This window comes from Thalassophryne amazonica, chromosome 12 (assembly GCF_902500255.1).
Source record: "Thalassophryne amazonica chromosome 12, fThaAma1.1, whole genome shotgun sequence".
Classification (NCBI taxonomy): Eukaryota; Metazoa; Chordata; class Actinopteri; order Batrachoidiformes; family Batrachoididae; genus Thalassophryne; species Thalassophryne amazonica.
The window spans coordinates 73586559-73603806 of NC_047114.1; the positions used below are offsets into that span (position 1 = coordinate 73586559).

The following is a 17248-nucleotide window of genomic DNA, read 5'->3' on the forward strand; positions in this document are numbered from 1 at the left end:
TAACTTTGCCCCACTAAAACCCTAAAGAGCATATGTTTGTGAGTAATATTTACCTTTTTTTATGTTAAACCGACCTGTTATGGGCTTCATACCAATTAAAAAGTCACGAAAATATACAAAATTTGACTTGTTCTTTTAAAACATTTCTGGGGGAGCACCCCCAGACTCCCCATAATCAATAATGCGTTTTTACTTCACAGTTTTAAGTGACTTTTATTTGTTTCAGAGGGCTTCATACTCATTAAAATTCACCAGAATGTACAAAATTTGACTTGGTCTTTTAAAAAATTTCTGGGGGAACACCCCCAGACCCCCTCAGAATCAAGGCTATACCTCCACCATCCTTTTATGTACCTTTATGTTCAGGTTTTGCATTCTTTTTATGCTTTGTCTCTCTCTCTCTCCTTAGAGGCTGTTACGAATAGATTTGTATACTATATAGTGTGTTTATTGTATTTATTGAGGAAAAAAGAGTGTGTGCCACCACTACGTCACATTTTAGGGAATTGCTGGCATTGATTTTTGCCAGAGAAAAATCTCAGTCAGATGAAAATTTATTGCTTTAACCCATGCAGTAATGTCTAAAAGGAAATGCTTTGGACAATAACTACAGATTTTGTTTATTTCTATTTATGTTCAGAGATCAAGGATCCACCATGTAGAGTTTATTTATGTCCAGAGTTTAAGGATCCAGTTACCAGTTTCATATTCATTTACTTTAAGACTCAATAAAATGTTGTTGACATAGAAAACCTGTAAAGGCTACTTTTAGTAAACAGAAAATTCACCAGCGGTATCGATAAGGGAACCGATAAGGAATCGGATCGATAAATGGAATCTATCAATAAAATCGTAACAATACCCATCCCTAGTTTAGACTGTTCGTCAGAGAAATTGAGGATTTGAAGAAGTCACAGCCAGCATGGATTTGGAAAATCTTGCTGTTCCTTGAATGGAAGCTTGAGGCTGGCTCTAAAAGCAAGTCAGTCCCCGTGTTAAAATGTTCAACTTTAGAGCAAAAATAAACATGTTTACAGCCTGGCTGGGAGTTGGGCACTGCCAAGATGTCTGTGCCACTCTAGTTTGGATTCAAAATCGCTCTGCAGAAAACCTGTGGTTGATCTTATAAAGGGTTTGTTGAGTAAATATACAGTATACACAATATACAATTTATAGACTAGAGTGTGGGAGATTGACTGACTGTCGTAAATGACCCACCAATTTTGTATTTTGTGGAAAACAGTCGGCTGAATACGCCCCCCCCCCCCCCCCCCCCCCCCCCCCAACCCCTTTTTCCTGCCCCCAAGGTAAACACATTAAAGCTGGCACTGGAAGGAGTGGAGAAGGAGCGGGACTACTACTTCAGCAAGTTGCGAGAGGTGGAGCTGCTGTGCCAGGAGCAGGGTGAAGAGAATGCTGCATTTGTTGAGCGGCTAATGGAGGTCCTTTACGCCTCAGAGGAACAGGTCAGTTACCTGTTGATGGGATCTCGATGAGTAAGATTTGGGACAAGTGAATGTTCTCCTTTTCCTCATTATGCTGCTTGGTGTTGTCAAAGTTGGTCATCACTGCTGTTTGCCTTGATGTGTACTGTATGTCTGTAACACTGGTATTAAGGTGTCTGCACCTCCTTGTAGGAAAGAGCTGAGCTGGCTGAGGGAGATGGGCAGGATGCAGACCTTCAAGCCCATGACGAGGTACCAGATGATCAGCAGGAGGAACAAGATGAATACTGACTGCCATCCATTGTCTTTCACCACAGCAGCACCTGTTTTTAATATGTGACCGCTGTTACAAGATTTAAATTTTTCCACATGGATTATTATTTTTGTTGTTCTCTTGAAGACTGAGCACATGAAGAAACCTCCTGAATAGAAGCACCATCACGTTTTCTTTTTGTGTCCCTCTATTTGCTGTTCAGTGTTTTTTGTGACTTTTTGGCAAAAACTGCTGTGGGAGGTTGATGGTTATGCCCTCCACCAGCAGACAAGCTCAGACCATCATAGGAGTTGCCCAGGACTGTGTGGGTGGAAAGCTGATTGAAATCGAAATCCTAGATGTGATGGAAATGCTGAAGTTTAGAGAGGTAAAGTTTCACTGTCAGTGCAAATGTTTTTTTCCTCTCTCAACACCCCCCCCCCCCCCCCCCCCAAGCGTATGTCAATTCGTTATTTTTATATTTTGCATATTGACAATAGTAATCACACAGATGCAATAAGCAAAGCCCTGAAAGGGCTCATCGAAGCTCTTATCCAACCTCCTTCCATATGATGCACTGACATTTGATTTTTGATATGGACAATCTGTCCGTAAACCCTCACCGTATTTATTATTAAGCCTAAGTGCAAGATTTTGCATTGCATCCTCATTAAGATAGATGATAAATCAGTCAAATGTAACAAATGCCAGCTGTATCTATTGCATCCTAACAAATGACCACATTTCTGATCATCTGTGTGCTTCACAATGTTAGTAACACCGTTCAAGTTGGTCCGGAGACAGAGGTGTACTCAGAATGCTATGAACATGGGGAAGGAAGAAACATTACTGTGGACTAGTCTTACTACATGCAGCATTTAAGAGTTGAAACCTCAGCTGGAACTTGTGGCCTGTTCAGATTTCTGCCTTTCTTTTTTTAAGCTGCAGGTCTTAGGCAGACAAGTCAGTTCACTGAGTAATTTCCCATGCGATATATTCCGGCAAGTACAGTGTATATCCTTTATATTGCATTTACTGAGATCAAACTGGGCAGTGCACCATTATGCTTTAGTCATACTCTTATGTAAATGAAAAGGAATGTAAACATGTACTGTCAATAATTATGAATGGTAAATGTTTTTTATGTCCCACTTATTATGCATTCCCCAAAACGTGTTGCATGTATGCATTTTATTTGTGAATAACTTGACCTGCTTTTTACGTATTTAATAAATAATAATTAAAAAACCTAATTGTGCTTTTATATGTTTAATCTGCTGTTTAGAAGATGCAGACTTGGATGGATTTGTTGTAATAAAATGTTTTGAGTTCAAGGGAGCATTGTTGTCACTCCAGGTCAGTAATTTCTCTGTTAAAGTACACGAGTAAATCAGATGTACACATTTACAGTTTCTAGTACTTAAGAGCCAATTTCTATAAGAATCAGGCAGTTTACACGGGCTGTGATAGTGACCAACTCAATGCGTTTAATGAATTAAACTTTGCATTTCTGTTGAGACTAATCCTTCTTTTAGACAAATCAATTGGAAAATCTTTCGGGGACTTGCCAGTTTTTGATTTAAAAAAAAAAAAATAAAAAATTTATTGGCACGGGAATTGACTATTTTTCCACATGGTGACATAAGCATTATTGGTCCTACATGAAGATGATAAAATGGTGAGTAGCAATTTTGAAAGCTTTCTTTTGTGCCCAGGCCTAGCAAAATAGCCCAGATAGTGGTTATCATTGGTCTATATACTGGAAGAACTGCAACTTGTGAAATGCCAAAATGTTACAAATAGCCTCTTCGCAATGGATAGGGATCCCTGTCACTCGGCTGTGCTTACCATGATCATTATGCAACATGTATCTCATGTTTTCAACTTTCTAATCTGTATTTGTGGAATACACAAATACCTACATTAGTAGTGTAAGCACAGGCATTGTTCTGGGCAATTCATCGTTTCGAGACTTCACATGTAAATTAGTGTGTAATCTGGTGCTTCAAGGTGACCAAACTTCAACACTGTTGATGCATATTGAGATACCCCCAAAGATGTTTCAGTGGAATCTGAAAAATGCAGTTTATGATTATTAATTAAACGCGTTGGCCACCAGAGGGTGCTAAAGTATGAAAAACAAATTTGACCACTTTGGCGCCGTCTGGTGGCCAATGCGTACAATCCTCCACTGATTTTTTTAATTTTTTTAAAGGGTAAGTATTGCCCTTTCTAAAACAGTAAAAATCTTGCTGGGGATTAAACGTATATTGAGTAATAACCTTCACAAATGAGTATTTCTGGAAATTTGCCAAATTGAAGTGCCCCCTTTAGTCAATGGGTTCAATCCCCCAACCTAAATTAGTGATTATTTTGAAGAACTGTCCTCCCATAATACTTAGATCACAAAAGTACTTTAGGGGATTGAATGCAATATTAGGTTGATCCAACTGAATTAATCTCATTACTTGACAGAAGCCCAAACAAAGTTTCATTTCACTGTTTTATTGCACTCATGAGAATAAAGATTTCAATTCACTTCATAAATAATGTTTAAGATAATTTGATATCTTATTATGGACAAACTTCATTAATTTGAGTGTTAGTACCTGATGCAATTTCAGTTTTTTTCCCCCCCTCTTTTATGCATTTTTGTACATTTACTGTTACTGCAAGTAAGAAAAATGAAACCAAAAAGAGGAGCACAGAAGCAGTGAGGACACAAATGTCCAGCTACAGTAAGTGTCCAGCGTCAACCTTCACTGCATGAACTCCAATTATACAGTAAAAACAGAACAGAATTTCACGGTTTATAAATGCATGGTAAGATGTGTAGTCTAAAGTCTCTTCTTTGGACCAAAGTGTTTCAAGTTGAAACGAGGCAGGCGGGTAATCTGGTCAGGGTGTAGGCTACCAGACTCCTTTGGCTCGGAGGGATTCTGTGGGAGAGAAAGGAGGAATAAAAATATAAACATTTTCAGCATCATGATTTGAAATGTGCTCGCTCTACTGACCTAAACAACCTAAAACACATCTGAGAATACCACAGTGCTGCAGTAATATTTATATTTACACACAGTAGGATTCCTCACCATTCCCTTATTCTCAAATCCGGTGAAGTTCTTCTTTTTCAGATTGCTCCGAAGGTCTATGTTGTCAATATTTGGCACCTTTCTCCGAATTGCATAGGACTGTCCTAAGAGACAGTGCTAGAGAAGAAAGCAAAGACATCCAGGAAGATGAAATATGATACATTAACAACCCTATGATAAAAATAAAAGCAATAACAAGACTCAGGAGGTGACATATCCCCCGGCCCCCACAAATCAATTGTACAAAGTGTTGGGGATCACATGAGTACAAGAGTTACGCTAAATATAAATGAAACTGGTCAACTGGTTCTTGTGATATTGCATTAACAAGAGTGGCAATGACAATATTTTAATATCTTGCTGTGACCTTCAAATAGACCCCAAGATCACCTCAATCGACTGGTGTCAGAGGATCATCCAAATACACCCTTATGTTAAATATGAATGAAATTAGTCAACTGGTTCTTGAGATATCTTGCTAACAAGCAAAAATGGATGTACAGACATGCTGATCGTTATATCCCCATATTTCATACCGGGGGGATAACAAATTATTCAAAAGTCAGAAATGGAAAACAGAATGGATGATGTCAATAACATGCATGCTCACCGATGGCAATCCAAAACTATCACCGGGGTCAAAGCTTCTTCGCTGAGGGATTTTATGCTTGTAAGATGGCAGGATTTTGGAAGCAGGAAAGTTGACTCTGAGAAATACAGTAACAACAAATGAAAAATGGAATGTGTTTACTGTATACAACACTTTTCTATTTGTTGTAGACACACAAAGTCCTTTACAATGATGCCTCACATTCACAAATGGGAGGGTGATGCCCTGCAAGGCCCTCGAATCCACATGGGAACCTTATATATTTTCCTGTCTGATTGGAGAGTTGATCCTATGACCCTCTGACCACAAGCCCCCTTCTATAAAAGGGCAATTCAATGTCAAATGATTACACAAAAGTGACTGCCCACTATGGATTTTCTTCATACTTCATGCAAATATGTGTAGCTTCCAATTAGTGGGCAAAATATTTGGCTTCTAAACTTCTGTAGGTCATTACTTTATATATAATGGCTGAGTAGATCCTTGTCATTTGATTGGTGCTTTGTCTGTCACATGACATGGGTGATTCGTCCCATTTGTGTTGCATTGCAATTTGGTTCCATACATTTGGTACCATTGCACTCTGTGCACACACACAAAACAAATCCACTGCGCTGTCAGCCATCTGGAGGCATGAAGACCTGTAAGGAGGAAGTTACAATGAAAAGCTGTACTAATTTCTGACATGATTTTTTTTTCACTGCACTGAGGAAGTACACAGGCTTCTTTTTTTTTGGAAGTACACGTGCGCACAAGCACCATCCTGCGCTCACACAAGCGGGACGGCACAGCTTTAAAAAAAAACATGGCAGAGTTTGTTTTGCTGACAGACGATGATCTGATAGAGCTATCTGAGACACACACACAAAATCCACTCCGTTGTAAGCCGTCTGGAGACATGAAGAGCTATTTAGATGAAAAGCTGAAGTGATTTTTCGCTGGACTGAGGAACTGCACAAGGTCTTTTTTTTTTTTTTTTTTTTTTTGGAAGTATGAAATCAGTGCATAGCATCAATGGACAACACGTCACAATATTTAAAATTCATATTGGACTTTAGGAGCAGTGGAACACCAAAATGTAAGTCCCTTTTCTGTAGTTTATTAATTAATAAAATACCAAATGACAAGGATCTATTTTAGCCATTATATAAAACAAATAATGAATGTTTTGCCTCACTGAATGGTTTGTTCCAGCTTTCACCAAATTAAATATTCGTACCATTGAACTCATAAACATTCATTATTTGTATAATAACAACTAGGACCAAATATCAACAAGTACACAGTCTATAAAGGAATATTATTTATTTATATTTCTTTTTTTTTTAAAGGGACAGTGCTCACTGACAGTCAAAATACTGTAAATGAGGTAGGGTTTTCTATAAGAACCTGACATCTGACTGAACCCGAACGTGACTGATTGATGGTGTATCTTGTGGACAGCTGGAGGTCCTGCTATTTATTAGAGTAGGCTTGTGGAACATGTTTTGCAGGGGGTGGGCTTGCAATATCTTTTGTTATTGAATGTTCTGTTAAATGTGTGTTGTGCCTTTGGTTTTTGTCATTGTTAGAGTGTTCCATAGTAAATGGTCACCCCACTGGGTCAGGTCTGCTTGAGTTTTTTTTTTCTCCTGTAATCAAGAAACACTGCTCCAATTTTTTGTTGTCCTCTTCACATCTGATCTGTTTTAATCTAGCTAATGTTAGAGTCCAGGGTGAACTGCTCACCATCCTAACGTGACCCGCATACACAATAACTCAACAAAGGCAACACCACAGACTGTATTCACACACACGAATGCATGCAAAGTGAACCCGAACCTAATCACTTGCTCTGTATCGCTCCATATTGCGTGGAGGATCCAGCCGCTCGTTCCACATCGTTTATCTTTGATGCTGACTTATTATTCAACCCTCTGTCTATTCTGCGACTTTATATATATTTACACTGCACATTCAGTTCCAGCTTTAGTGTGTGTGCATTTTTTTTTTCCTTGTGGCTGAGTTACAGTCAACAGCATCTCACTGGAAACATACCCGCTGTCGAATGTTTTATCAACTTAAGAAAGCAAATATATAGTTACATACCAGAGGTGGTTTCTCTGAGACTGCAAGGGAAGCTCAGCTTCCCCTAAAGTGTCAAAAATTAAACGGTCAAATTTACAGTTTGTTATCATTTCATTGACTAATAACTACAAATGCATTAGAACACGTTCATCTTGAAGACGAGTTTGTTCAGAATCAGCTACTCATCACAAAGCGATTGACTCTCTTTTGTTAACTTCTCATAAATCTTTTTTTCCCCTCATTTGGTCTGCAGTCAATGCATTTTCCTGTAGAAGCCGAGCGTCTGTTCACTTCAATGGGACGACCTGGAAAGGTTTTTTCATTGCCACGAAACGCGACGGTCATTGGATAAAGCCACGATTTTGTCCTGCCCCCAGATGCTGAGCATCTCTGGGGGTGAATGGAGCTGATGGGCGGGCCTGGACACTGGAGTTCTGCACAATGATTGATTGGATGATCAGTTGAAGGCTGAATCCTATTTTGATTGACAGCTATTGGAATGCGAGAATTAGTTTGGACATTTTTGCGTATTTATGCATATTTCAATTCATGCCAAAGTGTTTTGCATGCACTATGAATCAGTTAAAGGCAAACAGAGAAACACACTGGATTAGACATTATGTGTGAAGATCTCTGCTTCGTTCTTCAGTAAGTGTTTAATAGTCCTCGCACGTTAATTAACGTCCCGGTTCACAACACAACATCAAAGTATTCATAATTATAACTCTATCCGGGCATACAGTAGTGTTCAGAATAATAGTAGTGCTATGTGACTAAAAAGATTAATCCAGGTTTTGAGTATATTTCTTATTGTTACATGGGAAACAAGGTACCAGTAGATTCTCACAAATCCAACAAGACCAAGCATTCATGATATGCACACGCTTAAGGCTATGAAATTGGGCAATTAGTAAAAAAAAAAAAATAGAAAAGGGGGTGTTCACAATAATAGTAGCATCTGCTGTTGATGCTACAAACTCAAAACTATTATGTTCAAACTGCTTTTTTAGCAATCCTGTGAATCACTAAACTAGTATTTAGTTGCATAACCACAATTTTTCATGATTTCTTCACATCTACGAGGCATTAATTTTGGTGGTTTGGAACCAAGATTTTGCTCATTTACAAGTGTGCTTGGGGTCATTGTCTTGTTGAAACACCCATTTCAAGGGTATGTCCTCTTCAGCATAAAGCAACATGACCTCTTCAAGTATTTTGACATATCCAAACTGATCCATGATACCTGGTATGCGATATATAGGCCCAACACCATAGTAGGAGAAATATGCCCATATCATGATGCTTGCACCACCATGCTTCACTGTCTTCACTGTGAACTGTGGCTTGAATTCAGAGTTTGGGGGTTGTCTCACAAACTGTCTGTGGCCCTTGGACCCAAAAAGAACAATTTTACTCTCATCAGTCCACGAAATATTCCTCCATTTCTCTTTAGGCCAGTTGATGTGTTCTTTGGCAAATTGTAACCAGATCACTGTAGATGAACAGCCTATAATTTTTTGCACCTGCGTATAAGTTTTCCCCTCTTCAATCAACTTTTTAATCAAACTACGCTGTTCTTCTGAACAATGTCTTGAACGTCCCATTTTCCTCTGGCTTTCAAAGAGAAAAGCATGTTCAACAGGTGCTGACTTCATCCTTAAATAGGGGACACCTGATTCACACCTGTTTGTTCCACAAAATTGATGAACTCACTGACTGAATGCCACACTACTATTATTGTGAACACCCCCTTTTCTACTTTTTTTTACTAATAGCTCAATTTCATAGCCTTAAGAGTGCGCATATCATGAATGCTTGGTCTTGTTGGATTTGTGAGAATCTACTGAATCTACTGGTACCTTGTTTCCCATGTAACAATAAGAAATCTACTCAAAACCTGGATTAATCTTTTTAGTCATATAGCACTGCTATTATTCTGAACACTACTGTATGTGTAATATTGAGTGGTTGCTGATTCATTTTATTCATGAAAATTAGTAACAGAGAAAACAAAGCATTTTGAACCACTGAATCAATATGAGGCAATGGTTCAGTGTTTTGAACCTTTTGATACAATTAGATATGGCAACATGTGCTGACCAATCTTTAACATTTGCATGGAACAATGTCATGAAACAGTTAGACTTTATTATGTATGTTTAATAATAAAGGTTCTATGTGCTTCTTGAAATTTTTGATATTTTTGTTTAAAACATTAATAATATACTTGTAAAAGTAAGTCCCTTCGCTGCTCCCTTGTTTTCACTTGGGGTTACCACAGCAGATCCAAGGTGGACCTGTATGTTACATGGAGAAATGCGGCAGGGGTGGGGTTTGAACCGGGAACCTTCCACACTGAAACCAAGCGCACTAACCACTCAGCAATTCTGCCATCATAAAATACTATATGTAATAAAGATATAAATTGTCAAATGCTTGTGCAACTAGGGACTGTTATGACATTTTACATATTTGAATTTACACATAAATAAATTGACAAATTTTATGATGTAAGCCGACAATGAGCTTCCCCTCTTCGACAGACCAGCAGCCGCCACTGTTACATACTCAGTCTCACCATCATCATTATTATTATCCTGTGAGTCCCTGATCTCTGTGAGAGTTTAGTAAAAAAACTGACTCTTGAACACAGCAGTCATGTGACATTTAAATGGTGAAATGGTATTTTTTTTAAAAAGTATTTATATTTCCATGTATGCAACTTCAGTCATAAACCGTCACTAAAAGGTGTGTTTTTTTTTTCTTTTTCTTATATAATCGTTCTGGTATGACTGTCAGTAGTGAACAGGGTGAAACTGACTGCAGCGTCTGTGACATGAATTCCGGTGTGACCATTCAGACTGAGGTCACATTGCATTAAAAAAATAAAAATCTGATTCGTATGTGACTTGTGTTTTTCACACTGTCATGACAGAAAACAATAACAACAGATTTGGACCGCAACTGATCGTTTTGATACTGCTATTAAATTTATACTCAACAAAAATATAAACGCAACACTTTTGGTTTTGCTCCCATTTTGTATGAGATGAACTCAAAGATCTAAAAACTTTATCCACATACACAATATCACCATTTCCCTCAAATATTGTTCACAAACCAGTCTAAATCTGTGATAGTGAGCACTTCTCCTTTGCTGAGATAATCCATCCCACCTCACAGGTGTGCCATATCAAGATGCTGATTAGACACCATTATTAGTGCACAGTTGTGCCTTAGACTGCCCACAATAAAAGGCCACTCTGAAAGCTGCAGTTTTATCACACAGCACAATGCCACAGATGTTGCAAGATTTGAGGGAGCGTGCAATTGGCATGCCGACAGCAGGAATGTCAACCAGAGCTGTTGCTCGTGTATTGAATGTTCATGTCTCTACCATAAGCCGTCTCCAAAGGCGTTTCAGAGAATTTGGCAGTACATCCAACCAGCCTCACAACCGCAGACCACGTGTAACCACACCAGCCCAGGACCTCCACATCCAGCATGTTCACCTCCAAGATCATCTGAGACCAACCACTCGGACAGCTGCTGAAACAATCGGTTTGCATAACCAAAGAATTTCTGCAGAAACTGTCAGAAACCGTCTGAGGGAAGCTCATCTGCATGCTCGTCGTCCTCATCGGGGTCTCGACCTGACTCCAGTTCATCGTTGTAACCGACTTGAGTGGGCAAATGCTCACATTTGCTGGTGTTTGGCACGTTGGAGAGGTGTTCTCTTCACGGATGATGCAAAGGAGATGTGTTGCACTGCATTAGGCAAATGGTGGTCACACCAGATACTGACTGGTATCCCCCCCTCATGAAACAAAACTGCACCTTTCAGAGTGGCCTTTTATTGTGGGCAGTCTAAGGCACACCTGTGCACTAATCATGGTGTCTAATCAGCATCTTGATATGGCACACCTGTGAGGTGGGATGGATTATCTCAGCAATGGAGAAGTGCTCACTATCACAGATTTAGACTGGTTTGTGAACAATATTTGAGGGAAATGGTGATATTGTGTATGTGGAAAAAGTTTTAGATCTTTGAGCTCATCTCATACAAAATGGGAGCAAAACCAAAAGTGTTGCGTTTATATTTTTGTTGAGTGTATATGGTTCTGACCGTCATAACCTTACAGAATTGAGAAAACCAAAACCATTAAGTTACTGTGAACATACTCTACTCCATCATGTGACAAGGCACACCACAAGCAAGGCTCACCTAACTCAGCCATTGAGTTGATGCATTTTACCGGGGTGTGACCTCTACTGTGTACAAGCAAACTCATGAAGTTATGAGTGAGATGGATACATGAGGCCTTGTGCCAGTAGAGGACATCTTGCACCTCGGTTCCCTTTGCATATTAGACAACAGCTGGGATTTGCTTCTTACATTTTTGCAATATTTTCCAGTAAAACAAGCAACATATCACAAATGGTAACTGGAAAATGGTGGACACTTTGCATGGCTAACTTAAAAAAAAAAAATAATGGTGGATATATGTGCCGTAAGCCTCCTGATATTCACAGTACCCTTCCCCACCAAAAGGCTGGAGGACATCTCAACACATCCATGCACATTATTTGCTTTTCTTGTTAATTCAAATGTGGCTATAAATCATTTTGAGGACATTTACCTGACTACAGCTGGGTCTCTGAGAGTGTGAGGGTGTGTTGATTTGTGCTTTTTGCACACAATACAGCACTCCTGAAAGCTCGGCACTGGGAACAATCTGCTGTTGATCTTGTAACAGAAGGTACCTGAGCAGACAAAGCAGAATTAATTAATTGTCAGTAAAATCATAACACCCTATTAAATAAACTCTTCTCACATTGATGAGTCTCTTTTTCAGCCCTCAGGTCGTCCTTGTTCGGTGGCAACAGCGAGTTTGGAAGGTTATCCTCGAAAGACCTTTGAGAAACAACAATTAATGAAGCTGTAATTATTAAACCTGATGGATATAATCAGTCATACGTTCAATCAGAGTGAGATGTGCTCACCCTGCCGAATCCATGTGGACACACAGGTCTTTATTGAGTGAGCGAAACATCTCAAGTTCATGGAAGAACTCATCGGGTTGTTCCATAATGAAGTCATCCATCTCCAAGCATCCTTTGATAGGAGAGAAAACACACCAACTGTTAGTGCTTTGAGACGTATGGCAGAAAAAGATGAAGAGAAAACAAATAAAACAAATACCAGCTATCCAGTCGTATCCCAGTAAGACACGGACATCCTGTTGTCCATCTGAGGATGACATCACGTCCCTTTCAGACACAATGAAAAGGTGACTCAATCCTGTCCTTTACCCTGTAGTGACAAAAATGTGATGTGTTGTGATTTAGTCATTTTCAGTGGCTTGGAAGTAATGCCATAAGACTAAGTTGAACATGTGCTTATCGGAGATGTTTGCAGGTGGTAAAAGGAAAACAATGGAAATTGTGTTTTAAAAATTTCCTCACTAAAAGCTAGAGATCTGGGAGCAAGTTCACAAAATTGTTCCTCCTTCCCCTCCCACTCTGCAACAGTATTCACTTGCACGTACTTATATTGGTGGAAGCAAATATTTTGTGATGAAACACCTCAAATAGAAAACTGGTAGAATTGTGCTGAAGAGCCCAACAGGTCTGTTTATACATGTAATTGGAAAATAGGATAGGAAAAAAAAAAAGTAAAAGTCTAGTTATCTCCCAGAATTAGTGTCCTTCATGCACATCTTCTCATAAGGTGTGCTACAGTTGTCCGAGGTTTCACTGAAATCCTCCATTTGTTTTTAGGGGAAGCTGCACTTACAGTTGTCATATACAGATGGACAGAGTGAATCCAATATACAGTGAGGAAAATAAGTTTTTGATACACTGTCGATTTTGCAAGTTTTCCCACCTACAAACAATGGAGAGGTCTGTAAATTTTATCATAGGTACACTTCAACTGTGGGAGACAACCTAAAAAACAAATTCATAAAATCACATTGAATGGTTTTTAAATAATGAATTTGTATTTTATTGCATGAAATAAGTATTTGATCACCTACCAACTAGCAAGAATTCTGGCTCTCACAGACCTGTTAGTTCTTCTTTAAGAAGCCATCCTATTCTGCACTCTTTACCTGTATTAACTGCACCTATCTGAACTTGTTACCTGTATAAAAGACATCTGTCCACACACTCAATCAATCACACTCCAACCTATCCACCATGGCCAAGACCAAAGAGCTATCCAGGGACACCAGGGACAAAACTGTAGATCTGCACAAGGCTGGGATGGTTTACAGGACTACAGGCAAGCAGCTTGGTGAGAAGACAAAAACTGTTGGTGCAATTATTAGAAAATGGAAGAAACACAAGATGACTGTCAATCTTCCTCAGTCTGGGGCTCCATGCAAGATCTCACCTTGTGGGGTAAGGATGATTCTGAGAAAGCTCAGAACTACACAGGAGGACCTGGTCAATGACCTGAAGAGAGCTGGGACCACAGTCACAAAGATTACATTAATAACACACAACGCCATCATAGTTTAAAATCCTGCAGGGCAGCAAGGTCCCCCTCCTCAAACCAGCACATGTCCAGGCCTGTTTGAAGTTCACCAGTGACTATGTGGATGAACCAGAGGAGGCATGGAAGAAGGTCATGTGGTCAGATAAGACCAAAATAGAGCTTTTTGGTATCAACTCCACTCGCCATGTTTGGAGGACAAGAACAACCCCAAGAACACTGTCCAAACAGTGAAGCATGGTGGTGGAAACATCATACTTTCTGAGTGCTTTTCTGTAAGGGGTATAGGACAACTGCACCGTATTGAAGGGAGGATGGATGGGGTCATGTACCGTGAGATTTTGGCAAACAACCTCCTTCCCTCAGTAAAGGCAATGAAGATGGGCCATGGCTGGTTCTTCCAGCATGACAATGACAGCAATGACAGCACTTGTATGGCAGCACCCTCACATCGGGGTGAACGTGAGGCATTATTGTAAAGTGCTTTGAGCATCTGATACAGATGGAAAAGCGCTATATAAATACAGTCCATTTACAATGCAGTCCATTTAGTTAAAGATATCGTGAAGGATTTTTTTCCCTTCATGGATATCTTCACATGTGCTACTACAACCAGGTTATAAGATGCACTTAGAGATGCAATGATTAAATTATTTTTTGCAACAACTATTTTGATCATTGATTGTTTTGAGTCATTAATAAAAATCCAAATTCTTTGATTTCACCTTCTTAAATGTGAATATGTGCTAGCTGCTTTGCTTCCTATATGGTAGTAAAATAATTATATTTGGGGCTGTGGTCAAAGCAAGACATTTTGAAAGCATCATCCTGGCCTCTAGATAACACTGACTGACAATTTTCACATTTTTAAAAATATTTTATGGACCTAACAACTAATCGCCTATTTAAGAAAACAAACAATAATCAATTAATTGATCATTAAATAAACATTAGTTGCAGACTTACTTAGAAGACTCATAATCAGACAGGCCAATCAACAGACAAGGTGACTAGTTCACCCCCCCACCCAATATTGTGTTTGCAGGGGGTCTCCACACTTAAAAATGCCAAATGTGAAAAACATAGAATCTTTCTGGCAAACCACTACAAAATTAAAGCACTTGGTGTTCATACTTGAGCTATTACTTTCAGTTTGATACTCTGTGTACCCTATGTGCTGCTATACAATGCTGCTGGAACCTCAATTTCCCTAAGTTAGTCTTCCCAAGGAATCAATAAAGTTCTATCTAATCTAATTAGCATGGAAATCCATGCTGCAATTCTCATTCCAGTTGTGGATCACTGAAGCAGCAGCTTCGTGTCTGTAGCTGTGAGTCATGTGTACTTTGGGGGCCATCTCAAAATCACGAATGGGCATGAACTGGGGGCTTTTACTTTTTAATTCGGGAGAAATCGCACCTCCACATAACGGCGCTTTTCGAAACTAAGTAAATTCTCATTTAATAAGTATAATTTCTATCATGTGTTCAAAACACATTCTCGGGCACAGTGTGTATCATTCTGCATTAGAAGGGCTCCAGCCAGATGCCAGGAATGCCCCCAAATTGACATAGAGTGTCGTGATCCGGAACCAGCAAAAGTGATCCATTTCTGGCAAATGTTTGCACCACACATAATGTGGCTTCACACTTTAAGTAGAAGCGCTACTCCACCCAGACTTTTTCAGCTAAATAACATCCAAATACCCAATACAACAATACACAATTAAAGGACATTCAGTAGCATTATGGCTCCGTATAGCGGGACTTTAAAAAAGGTTATCCGGAACTGGGCAACCGTCTGTATTTTCATAATGTGTTGATACGGGGTCTGGCCGGTTGGAGGCGGTAATGAAGCAATACGGCACACTGTTAAATGCAGTTAATTTAAACGAAGAAGTCATTCTCTCTTTTTTTATTCTTTAAAAAAAAAAATCTTTTCTTACATTTTATGATTCAAAAACCTACGATTTTATTACCTTCTGGTGTAACGATAGGTTTGGTTGGGATGCTCTTGGAAGCACAGTCGTCCACAACAGTCAGACTATCTGCAGGTTAGTTTCTCCTCCGTCTGATATTTGAAGTCTGTAGTAGCTTCGATACGTGTGTCGAGTGAAGCAGCTCCGTATCGACGCTAACCTCTCCCTCCTTTGCTCTCCCGCTGAGGCTAACACGTCCTCAACAAAGTGTCGTCACCTCCCGCCCTGCTCAGCGTGCCGCTCTCCATGGAAACAGAGACCGCCGCTCTCCAACTTTATTGACAATTCAAGAACAACAAAGCAACAACATTGAACACACAGTAAACCGCAGACGCCGGGTTTTTTTTTTTATATCATTTTTCTTCTTCAAAGCTCTTTGTGAAAAACTGTGAAGTTTGGTTTGCTCTTCATATATTTGTTTTAGTGAATGAAAAATTTCCCCATCATTAGCAAAACATTCAAAGCTAAATCTTGCGGTCTATCATCTACAGATATACCAAATAAGACATTCTCTTTGCCCAAATGCGACGGAGATGCAAATTTTGATGAACACCAGAAACAGAAGTCCTCCCAGAAAACATTCACAAATACACAATCAAAAAACAAGTGACCACAGTCTCAGTTTCACATTCACAAAAGGTGAAATAATGCTCTTCAAAACCAAATCCAAGTCTCAGAAATTATTTGGAAGGATGTATGTCATTGATCATTTTGAAATTATCTTCCTTTATTTTTGGAGAGATAGGAAATTTTATATATTTACATCTTAATTTATTCACTTCCTCTTTGGAAAAGTATTTAGAAATCTGATATCTGTGAGATGATATAGGATACAATTCTCTGACATGATGAAGGTGTTGGGCAAATTCGGATTAGTGAAAGATTGTCCATTAAATAACAGAGAAGGAAGTTTCATCTGAACATGATTGAGGAGTAAATTATATGACAATAGGACCAATGGCTGAGGAAGTGCTTTGATTACAGTGTCATATTGTTTTCTGTCATTTAACATGAATTTAGAAGAAAAAATTCAAAAGGAAGAACATTTCCAGAATCATCAAGAATATGCATCACTGACCATATACCTCAATCCAACCAATTCCTGTAAAATAAAGACTTGTTTCTAAATAACACATATCGGGAGTTCCAGAGCGGGGTGTTGTGGGGACTAAAATTGTGCTTAAATATTCATTTCCAGTAAAGTAACACTTGTTGATAAAGGAAGAAAGTTTAATAGGCAGTTTTTAGGGTCAAAATTGCATTTAAGGAGGACGTTAATACCTCCTAAATCCATAAAAATTTTT

At 39.0% G+C, this 17248-nt stretch overlaps 2 protein-coding genes across 3 annotated transcripts in view; one reads left to right on the forward strand and one right to left on the reverse strand.

Moving 5' to 3' along the window:
• Positions 1-3032, forward strand: part of mapre2 (microtubule-associated protein, RP/EB family, member 2) — a 29149-nt gene extending 26117 nt beyond the window's left edge. For both annotated transcript variants that reach the window (XM_034184102.1, XM_034184101.1), the window contains exons 6-7: positions 1308-1466; positions 1638-3032. In XM_034184102.1, the coding sequence (XP_034039993.1) occupies positions 1308-1466; positions 1638-1736 (258 nt within the window). In that variant the 3' untranslated portion in view covers positions 1737-3032. The remainder of the gene's footprint in view (positions 1-1307; positions 1467-1637) is intronic.
• A 1325-nt stretch (positions 3033-4357) lies between these two features.
• On the reverse strand, positions 4358-16106 carry miip (migration and invasion inhibitory protein). The gene is made up of 8 exons (XM_034183110.1): positions 15945-16106; positions 12671-12781; positions 12472-12583; positions 12303-12382; positions 12108-12231; positions 5401-5497; positions 4791-4907; positions 4358-4637 (listed from the first exon to the last, which is right to left on the reverse strand). Exons 2-8 carry the CDS (start codon positions 12729-12731, stop codon positions 4536-4538), a joined length of 693 nt encoding a protein of 230 aa, XP_034039001.1. The 5' UTR covers positions 12732-12781; positions 15945-16106; the 3' UTR covers positions 4358-4535.
• Positions 16107-17248: the final 1142 nt, after the last annotated feature.